Source organism: Anguilla anguilla, chromosome 18, assembly GCF_013347855.1.
Source record: "Anguilla anguilla isolate fAngAng1 chromosome 18, fAngAng1.pri, whole genome shotgun sequence".
Taxonomy (NCBI): Eukaryota; Metazoa; Chordata; class Actinopteri; order Anguilliformes; family Anguillidae; genus Anguilla; species Anguilla anguilla.
The window spans coordinates 21206249-21217489 of record NC_049218.1 but is presented as its reverse complement, the minus strand read 5'-3'; the positions used below and the strand labels follow the sequence as shown (position 1 = coordinate 21217489).

Genomic DNA, 11241 nt, shown 5'->3' with positions numbered 1-11241 from the left:
ATAAGGGTAGGTGCACTATACTCTCCAGAGTTCGGATTGTCAGGTTTTTGACCGGTGTTCTGTCGGTGTGTCGTACCTTGTTGAAATGTCCTACTCCCTATATTCTTGTTACTCTCTCTCTCTCTCTCCCCCCCTCTCTCTCCCCCACCTCTCTCTCCTCTCTCTCTCTCCCCCACCTCTCTCTCTCGGTCTCTCTCTCCCTCTCTCTCGCACACACAGCTTCGGGCTACCAATCTCCTCACTTATCAGTCAGAACTTCACTCATGCGCTCTCTCCAGCTCTGACTTCCCTAGATCACTCCTTTTATAGCCTCCGTGTTTCATTACACTAGACCAGAATTCTGTGGACTGGTCATAACAAAACGCTTATCGGGTTTCTCAAGGAAGGAGTGTGAGCACCTGGAGGCTGAAGACCAATCCAGGGATTGTTTTTCTCTCTCGCCTTCTAACTGAGAACAGGCTTAGTCCTGCCGACTCGGGAAAGCTAAACCGCTTGGAACTTTCTACAGGTTAAAAAGGTAAAGTTAATATTAACTTTTAAGACCAAGTACTATAGCGAGTTACTGCGCAACAAAATATTCGGTGTTCAGTGTTATTTCTCTGATAGTATACGTTTTATTACTGTGTACATTTCTGCCACATTGGACTCATACAACTTATGTTACAGTTCAATAACGCTGAGCATTTCTGCTGTGCGTTGGGGTATTAAAAGAGCTAGTAAAACCTCCACGTTGTGAGTGGTGAAACTGTTTGAACTCAGGGTGGCGGAAAGGGTGAGTAGCCCCTGAGAAGATGAGTGTATTGCCAACACATCTTGAAAAGCACGATCATGGTGCTGAGTAAAGAATGAGTAATTCACTAAGATATTGTGGAACAAGACCATTTAAAGCCAAATAAGTTAGAATAACTTAACTAGAATAACCAATATAAAGATGCATGCTGTGGACCAGTTGGTTTGCAGTTTTTTGTTCCTGGGTTCTAAGGTTAAATTACTGCGAACAGTAAAACATTACAGTCATTTAGCCAAGAGGTTATAAAGACATTAACCATTTTTTGACATACAGGAACAATATCATAAAGTTTTATGTACTTGTATCTTGAAAAAAGGCTACTCTTGTGATATTAGTGTGGTACTCATGAGTCTTTACTCATGCCAAGGTTTTTAACTGTGAGGCCAGTGACAATGTTGCCCTCTTTAAAACAGACAGTTTGGCAAGCTGGACATCTTAATTGGGTGTAATGGATAGACAAAAGTGCATGCCGTCTGCATAGCAGTGGTAGTTAACTCCATGTCTGTTATCATTCCTCCAAGGGGCCGCATACGCAGAAAAAAAGAGCAAGGGATTCAGTATAGATCCTTGTGGTATTCCATTGCATATCTGTGAGCACTTAGACAACCAATTATTTACCCTGATAAACCTACATCTGTCAGAAAGACAGGATTAACAACGCCCGGTGAGCCAAACTGATTGTTCTAGCCTGTGAAGGAGATTATGGTAGTTTTTTGTGTGGAAGACAGCTCTGAAGTCAAGTAGGATAAGCCCGAAGATACAATCACAATCCATGGAGAAATGCAGAACAAATCAAAATTGAGTGCATATGTAGGCAGCTTGAACAAGTAGGATAAATAAGCACTCAAATTTAATTTGCTTTGCATATCTGCTTGGATTGTGGTTGTACCTTCAGCCTTGTCCTCTGTGACTTTTGCACTGCCTGCCATAGGAAGCGTATGCTGATTGGATTCTGTCTTAATGGTAGAGGTACACAATCTGTCCTGGAGTTGTCCTGGCTTCAGATATGTACGCTTAACTTGAATTTCCTCAAATAAAGTTCAGTGCTTTTTCTCTATGCACATCCTGGTTTGGGTGACTTAAGTGGGGATATAATTGATGCACACTTGGGGTGGAGCGTCACTTGAAAGAAAGCGTGTCCCATTGAATTCCAGGTTACTTGAATCCTGGCTTGAGTCGTACATGCTTTTTATTAGTTTGATCTACGCAGCCTTGGCCTGCCGGAACAGTTAATCTCAAATAATCAAGCAAATCTCTCGGCCAGCATATGAAATTACAGCTTCTTCATTAAAACATTTTTTTTCCAAGTGGACAAATGGTCTTGCATGTCATGCTGACTAAATGGATTCAACCAATTTCATTTTATGGCAATTTAGAAGTATATTATATTCAAATGAATCATATGAAGGCAAGTTAAAACGGCAAACATGTTGAAATAATTATTTATATGTCGCCACATTTGGTAACCAAATCATTGATGAATATTGCACACCTTTGTCATTAAAATAAATTCCAATCAGCATGTTTTTTCCTATTTGTTTTAATGGACATGGCCACCCCAGTGTACGTTAGCCCCAAAAGAGTGCAGTCCCTAGTTAATGGAAGCCCTGGTTTCTTGTGTGTATGGTCATTCAAGCCCTTTAGGAACTGTAACAGGCTAAAATAATCATGCCTGTGAAGAGAACATTTTGTCCCACAGATGATACCAGCATATTCATGCCGGCATATTTGTTTACTGTATACAAGATTTTCAGACTTCCGTTTGTGTTAGAGTACTCAAAACTGTGACCCTGTTTCGAGTACTCTAACTGTAAGGGCATGGAAGTCATTGGTTTTAAATGAACCAACTCTCCGACTCTTTATTATAATAAAAATAGTTTCATGCAGCCCCATTCACTGCATTTTAATTTAATGTGAAGTACATGAAGGTAATGTACAAATCTGCAGTAATTGAATGCTTTAAAATCAGCCCACTGTTTTATGTTCAAATGTCAAGGATGTGATTTTTCATAATTTGTTAGGAAATACAGGTTATTTCAGACATAAATATCTGGGATTACTAGTATTGGTCCTAATTTTTAAATATTCTCCCTTCTTTCAGCTGTCAGAATGTAAAAGCTTTTGATGTGTGTGCTTATGACGTACCCTAGTTCTCTGGTTCTTGTGTCTGAAAATCTGCATTTTGTAATTAACCATGGAAAATCATACCCCATTGTCTCATGGAGGGAAGTATTTTTTTTGTCACCTTGCAGTTATTGTTAGCTTGGTCCTGTGCACCTGTAGTGAATATAATAAGAGTTGCTTCACCGCAAGTTTTTTTTGTTTGTTCGTTTTTTAGTAATTTATTCATGTCTACCCTCATTGTACTGGGCCATGTGGTGAATCATCCTGCTCTGTCTGTGCGCAGTGAGAGGAATGAGGGCGAGCCATTGGCTGTTGAGCCACTGGGCGTTCCTGTGGGCATGTCTCCTGGCTGGGGGCAGAGCCTGCCCCATGGGCCCTGTCCTACGCGACCTGAACAGCAGCCACTACCAGCCGGCCCCCAAGCCGGATGAGGGCGTTGGCTTCATTTCTGGATTTGTCCAGTCATTCCTTGGCACGGTTCAGCCAAATCCTTTCCCCAAAGGTGAGCACTCTTCTCTGTCCCCGCCAAATCTCATGTGCCCAGTTTATGGTATCTGTAAGCCTGATGAGAGCAATCCAATAAACCTACACAATTTTTGGGATGTAACCAATATTTTATAACCAGTCATATGAACTCAGTGCATGTGACTGTGATTCATGTGAAAACACATTTGTGAGTCACCTTCTGAGAATAAAGTTAGGCCACCTGTGGTTAAAAAAAAAACTTTAGGTAGAGAAGAATTAATTTAATATATACATATCTATTGAAAACAAATTTGTTTTTCAGTTTCTACTTCAATAACATAAAAAGATGAGTTTCCCTTGAAAATAATATCATATAGATCAATATAATATCAATTGACACAACTTTCCTTAAAATAACCTCCTTAGGCTTTAATTACAATTAATCAAATTGTTGGAAAGTTTGTCCAATTATTTTGCTTTGTGTAGGTGTATGGGTGGGAGGGAGATGGAGGGGTAATTAAATTGAGTGAAATCTAGCTTAATTAAAAAAACAAACAAAAAAAAAAACCCACAGGTAGTCTAATACCTTTAGCTTGTAGTGCAAGTAAAATGGCAAAGAAGACGGAGTTAGGCTTAGATGTGTGGGGCCAAATAAACATTGTGGCAAGTAGGTTATTCCCAGTGAGAAATTGCAAATAATATTAAGATTTCCAGGTGCAGTGTTCAGTACACACTCAGAAGGGTCCAGTTTATGGGCAGTAATGTTAACGGGAGAAGACCAGGAAGACAATGAGGCATGAGACAAATCGTGTCTTCTCTAGCCAAGGAAACCATCATAAAACTGCACCACAACTACAAGAACTGAACACAACTAGAGAGAAACCAGTTTCCCTGAGTACAGTGAAATTGCAACTACTATCTGGTCTAAAAGAATCCACAAAAAAGCCCTTGCTAAGTACAGTTAAGAAGAAAAAAGAGTTGGCTGCAGTGGGCCAAGCACTATCAATACTGGAACAAAAAAGATTTGGAAAAGGCACATACTCATCTTTTTTTAAAACTCATATTTTTTGTGTTACTATATGTAGAAATTGCAATAAGTAAATGCGCATAAATTAACTGAATTCTCTACCTAAAGTTTTTTTTTTAACCACAGGTGACCCTTATACTTATGACCTGTACTGCATGTCTAAACTGGCCTGTATCGTCAAGTGTGATGGAGTTCAGTTTGTAGGCTACAACCTTGGAAACCAAGAGCGTAATCATTTTATAGTACTAAAACAAGGAAGAAGTGACTCACAGGTGCACATTATTAATGTGTTCTTGTGATGTATAGCAGGGCAATTAATGGATCCATCTGATGTCGTTCCCAGGGGACAAATACTTGCTTTCACACTGGGCTGATAGGTAATAGGTTTCCGCTCTGTGAAGTGTTGACGCTACGACTGCCCCCACCCAGGCAGCTGTATTTGTGTACCCATGGCTATGATTCTGCTGCAGCCTTGGTCATGTGTGACTCACACAATCTGCCGGTCATTAGCCATTCTTTGACCTTGTGGGGATGTGGGGGGGGGGGGGGGCAGAGGGGTGTGCTAACATCATTGGGTAATCGGTAACCTTTGCAGGCAGCTCTCTGGAAAAGACTGAATGTTTAACAGCGCAATCAAGAGAGAAAAGAATTTGTCGTTGTGGGTTACAACCTACAAATTAAAGTCAAGTAGATATGGCTACAAGCAGGAATTAGGGGGGCCAAGCGCTCATAGACACAAATACCCAACTGCCAGTGGCATCTTATGCAAGTCCTTGATTTATTGTGTTGGTGAAACCAAAATGTATTAAATGACCATTTAATAAGCGCTGAGAACCTGCACTTTAACCACAGATTAATTGTTTGATTATAAATCTAAAATTATGGAGTACAGTGCTTAATCAAGAAGAAAAAAAGGCTTTGTCCCAAAAAACTGTGTGCGTGTGTGGGCGTGTGTGTGTGTGTGTGTGTGTGATTTTTAAAGGAGTGCTGGACAGTCTGCCCCCCTTCACTATTTTTATGCTGGAATAACATATAGTCTAGAACAGTGCAGTGCCTTTACTTGTCAAGATTGAGAAATCTCCTGTATTTCATCATTTTAAATGAGCTTATCACAGTAACTGAAATTTTTAACACTCCCATTGAGACGGTCAGAGTTCAGGGCCTAGAAACTTGGTTGCTTCAGTTTCATATCCTTTCATATCCATATCCTCATTTCATATCCCCACAGGGAATAAAGACTTAAATTCATGTTAATTCCAGTCTTTATTCCCTGGGGGGATGAATGAGGATTTGAATCTGGTTTTTCTTGATTTGATGAACATATGGCCATAGTTTGGTGGTGTCATGCTATGGACATCATTGTTTGTATGTGGGGTGAAGCTACTGGCTTTGCTTGGATTGTAGTAAGATGGACTCCATTTATTTATTAATATATTTTTTCCCTTACTAATGCTTGTTAATTCTGAATAACAATATGGGTCAGATTATGCACTGATTTTTCTCCACTTGATCTTGGACCAGTTTCCATGGTTCAGGTTAATGCATGTGACTTTGCATTGTGTCTGACTTTCAGTGCATCTGTACACTCTGCAATTACCCGTTTACATTTTTTGTGACACACTTTCTCCTTTTGAGCTGTCTTATGTTCCTGCTTTGTAATTCAACTGACTTTGGTAATAGGTTATTTATGAAAGGTCATTTATTTACTGGCTATTTATTAGTCATTTTCTAACCTAATTTGTGCACTGATTAATAATTGACACTAAATGATGGCTTGTTTGGTTGGTGGGCACCCCAGGTGTTCTGCATTGTTCTCACCTGGTCAGTCTCTAGGTAAAGCCATCAGGCCCAAGTGAACTTCTCCCCTTTAAGTCTGATGAAGGTCTCAAAGGCAGAAGTACCATATGGTTGCTCTTGTGGTTTAATGCTATAAACATCATGCTTTTAAAATACGAGGTGAAGCTACTTGAATCATGTCGTAACTTGGAATAAATTTACAGCTTTTTTTAGAGCTTTTTATCCCCCCCAGTAATGGTTATTAATGCTCATTAACACTATGGGCCAGACAATATCTTGATTTTCCTCCCAATTTGATTTGTGGCCCACTTGCACTGATCAGATTGTAAGGAATATGATTTCCCACGATAGTTGAATGATTAGCAATTTGTCTGTAGATTCTGCGATTACCTGTGTACACCTTGTGACACACTTGCACCCATGGAGCTGTTTTATGTCTTTGCTTTGTAATTCAGCTGATAATAAATGGCCATTTATCTGCAGTATTGAATTCTCTCATTCAATTTTTGGTCTTATCACAGATTGATACCAAATCATATCTTGTGCAGTCAAATAGTGGTTATGGGTGGCAGCCAAGGTCTTTTACATTGAGCTTACCTGATTGAAAACTGCCTTCTACTGTAGGTGAAGCCAACAGACTAAACCAACTTCTCTTTTTAAATGTCAACTGTACCTTCTAGCACTGATGCTCAAAACCTCTTTTTTTTCCCTGGGTGCCTTGGTACAGTTGTTTTTGCACTTGTCAAAATTTGAGCTCAAATACACTAATGTTGATTCAGTGAAGATTTTGCATATGTTAGTATTTTTTATTTTTTTAGAATCATTAATAAATAGTACCATTTGTTTCACATGTGGGGAAAAATACATCTGAATAATGGTAATAAATAACAAATATTTGTTCAGTACAGACTTTTGAGCATCTTCACCAAACGGAAATAAATCTGGACATGACTATATGTTACATCCACAATAAATGTGTGAACACATGCATTTAAAGTAACTTTCCTTTAAATGTTTCAGATGCACACATCCCATGTTTTGAACTTCCTCCCAGAGTACAGCGTAACCAAAGTGCTTTTGTCTCTGGCGGGTGTGAACGTGGTCAGAGTGGATGCAAATACCAAAGGCCTGTCTGTAAATCCCTTATCTCTTCTGGACTGATCTGCTGCAAGCTCCCCTTTGTCCAGTCTGTTCTGCCCCTGCTGTCATCTCTACCGTGGCTCTAGATTTTTGATTTTCCTTATGGATTAGTTGCCGGTGATGTGTCTGCTACTTCACGGCACAGATATGTGGGCAGGCCTGGGCTGGAACACATGCTGGCATTCATCACTCCCTAAAAAATGTGCCAGAGAAAAAAAAAAAAACCACAAGCGTCAAAACTCATGAAGGGGATTTTTTTTTCCTGTCCCAAGAAACCGTAATCGTACTGAGTCAAATGTACTGGAAAGGAAATCGTACTGAATCAACAAAAAGCAAAAACAAATATGCAAAGAATAGAACAGTATAAAATTACACTCCCAGCCCCACTACACACGCCCGCCAAGCTGATAAGGCTTTCTCACCAATGCAGTTCAGCTTAGCTAATGGTACAAATAAACATGAACAGAAAATGAATAGGTGTGCAAATTCTTATAAGTGCAAAAAAAGGCTCCTTACCACATCTCCTACCCACTATAAGCATACAGTACATAAGGAGAACATTAAGCTCATCTAGGCTCATCATTTACCTGCCGACTAGAGTGTCCGGCATTACTTCAGAGTCCGTTCCTCTTTTCATAAGCTGGCCATGCATTGACTCATCTCTTTGCAAAATAGTCCCTGATGTCTCTGATATTCTCTGGTACTTTTAAGAACATCAGTCAAACCCTTTTGCTAAACTTAGAGATGAACTATTTTAAATCTTTCCTTGTATCTTGTCATACTGGGAACCAATTTAGTTGCCTTTTTCAAGACTTTTTAAAAAAAAAAACAAACCTTTTTTAAAGGCTTTTTCAAGCACCTCTACATTTCTGGTGGGTTGAACAGAGCCACGCACAGAACTCCAGATGTGGTGCGACAAAGGAACTGAATAAAATCAATACATCCGCCGTTCATTTATAGGCAGTGCTCTGCAAGAGCGTCGCAGGCACCACGCCGTAATCTTTTAATCTCAGATCTTTCCCAGTTTTCACGGTCACGAGGAACACCTCCGGTTCTGTGAATGATCGGGTTGCAGATTGCAGGTTGTCGGCCCTGTTGTTAAGTGCGAGTGACGCACTTGTTTCCTCCCGTCTCGGGGAGACAATGGGTCTACAGTGAGAGGGTACATGGTGTGATCCTCGGCCAATAAACCCAGTCTACTTCAGTGCACACCACACAGCTGTGACTTTTACCATGGCCATGGTTACATCCTTTTGACAAATGAGAGCAGAACTACATTTTCATATTGGAGAACAACAGTTGTTCCTGTTGTCACAAAAGGATGACCACGGTGTCATATCAACACAACAGTTTTCAAATGAAATCGCTCATTCCATAACCACTCATTTGACTCCTCTAAAAGCTTGGCTGATGACGTTTTGACCCAGGCTACATTTTTCCCAAGTAATCCTGCTCTGGGAGGGCGAGTTCTGAAAAATGATGTTGCATAAACATAATGCTTGCCCCCATATGCTGTAGTATACTGTCCTACTCTTATACAGGTCGTATGACCCAACTGTCTGTTGTTTCAATCTATTATGTCATTTGTGGGTATTTGCCGAAAAGCATCTGAAGGCATATGTCTAAGGATGTAATCTTGTATGTCCACAGTGAAGGGATGTGTTAAAGGATGTCATCTTGTATGTACACAGTGAAGGGATATGTTAAAGGATGTAATCTTGTATGTCCACAGTGAAGGGATGTGTTAAAGGATGTAATCTTGTATGTCCACAGTGAAGGGATGTGTTAAAGGATGTAATCTTGTATGTCCACAGTGAAGGGATATGTTAAAGGATGTAATCTTGTATGTCCATGGTAAAATTTGATCTTCTTGATCACAAAAAGCGGGATTGAATGCTTCAGATATTTGCATTTACTATGTGCTTCCTGTCTTTTCCCTAGAATTGTTGCTTGAATTGATAAATGATGCCAATGCCGTCTCCATGCAGGAAACTGTCAAAAAGGTATGTTGGAAATGTTACATCACATTACAGCACAATTAAAACAATGATGTTTTCATTTATGGCCACATCCTGTCGAGCTCATCTGATAATATGGGAATGATTTATACAGACACTGCTCTCTGACTGCTCTTGGGAACAGAGGAAATGCTCTGTTTTATGAGTCGTGTGGTGTTAACGCTCAACTATGTCAAATAAAATTGGTTCGAATTGGCTTTGGAAGCAATGAATCAAATTCAGTGTAAAACATTTTAAAACATAAAGCAAGAAAAAAAAGAGAAAAATTTGATTTTGTATTAACTGACATGGACATCGTTCAATCAGGTAATGTATGAAGTTTTTAACAGTAGTGTTTTTCAAAGAGCATGATTGTGAAATTTTATCAAATTTTCCAATAGCTTAAAAAAATGAACATTCCTGGTGTTATTGAGAGAAGCTTTTTGAACTTTATATAAACAAGACCTGTTTCATAAATCACCAGTTTAAATACAGGCTAAGCACACAGGGAAACCATTTGCATTATCGTTGGTAATCATGAATAAAGGAGCGTTTAAAAATAGTTTTTTTTTATAAATTAGAAAAAGAAATGTGTGTATATATACTGTATATAGCTCTTTATTTATAAATAAAATGTATTTTTAAAAGCTTCTTTATTGAGGGTATAAAGCACTGAACGGGGTGTTGGCTTTAAGGAAATCATTCAGAACTCCACCTAACCATTCTAAAGTGACACATCGTTTCATGCGGACAGTCGGTGGTGTGGCATATCAGTCAGACTGAGTTGAGTCAGACTATCCTTGCTTGTTTGTCCTAGAAAACAATGTGTAAAATAGACTCATACTGTAAGACTATAATGTTTTTTACGCCCATCAATATGGTTTCAGAGAAAGGCATGTCTATGGCCCTGGTTCAGTCACAATGTTGCTAAGGCATTTGAAAATAATGAGTTTGACTATGTAATCATTAATCTACCCGAAGCATTTGATACAGCTAATCAGGAAGTTCTGTTGAACATTAGGAGTGTAGGGCATCCAGGGCCCCAGAGTTTCAATGGATAATTAGACAGAAACAGATGGTCACATGGAATGCAGTAAATTAAAAAAATATGCCCTTAAGCTGTGGTGTTCCTCAAGGAAGTAATCTCACCAATTTCTTTCTTTCATCTTGTTCCTCTTATAAGAATATTTTGGTACGGTAAACTTCCTCATACTGTTATCGGGTGGGCTTGTACAAGTGCCACGTCAGATTCAGCAAACACTCGTAACTTCGGAAAACTTTTGTAAGTGTCCTGCGTAAGCATGGTGAATGCCACCCGTTTGTAAATGAGAGAGTGTTCGTGCGAATTGCGAATTAACATCCCGCCCCATTTGTCTGGAAGTGTCATTCATAAAAATGGCATCCAAGAGCAAAAAGAACTTTACAAGTTGGGAGATAATCTAGGCAGACTTTCAGAGATCAGTGAATGAAAACATCTTTTTTAACGGTGTCAAGAGTGGAACGAAGGGACCTGTGATGAATACCACTGTAGAGGTCTGTACCGTCACTCCCATAAATCTTTGGTCTTAATAAACAAATTGTTTGTTGTCAATAAACTAGAGAATTGTACCCTAAGGTCATGCAGCTAGTTGTTGCCTAATCATTATGGCATTTCAATGGTTTTGTCCTTTGGGGAGGAGGGGGGGTGACTCTGGGCACTGGATCCGGTAATGCAACACCCTCATTAAATTCAATTATGTTCCAAACACAACAGGCTAAAATCATATGTCACGCCTTCTCTGGGGTGTAGAGCAGCTTGCCGTCGGCTGTGTCAAAGCACATCCACCTGGCTTTCAACACCCCAACAGTGTGTGCTGCCACAGCGTGGGTGTGTAAGTGGTGCTCGTTATGCGAGCATTCCT

The 11241-nt window shown here is 39.6% G+C and overlaps 1 protein-coding gene across 2 annotated transcripts in view; it reads left to right on the top strand.

Moving 5' to 3' along the window:
• Positions 1-229: 229 nt before the first annotated feature.
• The window catches only part of prom2 (prominin 2), a 28573-nt gene continuing 17561 nt past the window's right edge, over positions 230-11241 (top strand). Inside the window, exons 1-3 of one of the 2 annotated variants that reach the window (XM_035400979.1) lie at positions 230-517; positions 3198-3416; positions 9285-9346. In XM_035400979.1, coding sequence (XP_035256870.1) covers positions 3206-3416; positions 9285-9346 — 273 coding nt within the window. In that variant the 5' untranslated portion in view covers positions 230-517; positions 3198-3205. The remainder of the gene's footprint in view (positions 518-3197; positions 3417-9284; positions 9347-11241) is intronic. The other variant, XM_035400978.1, reaches the window with a different exon arrangement.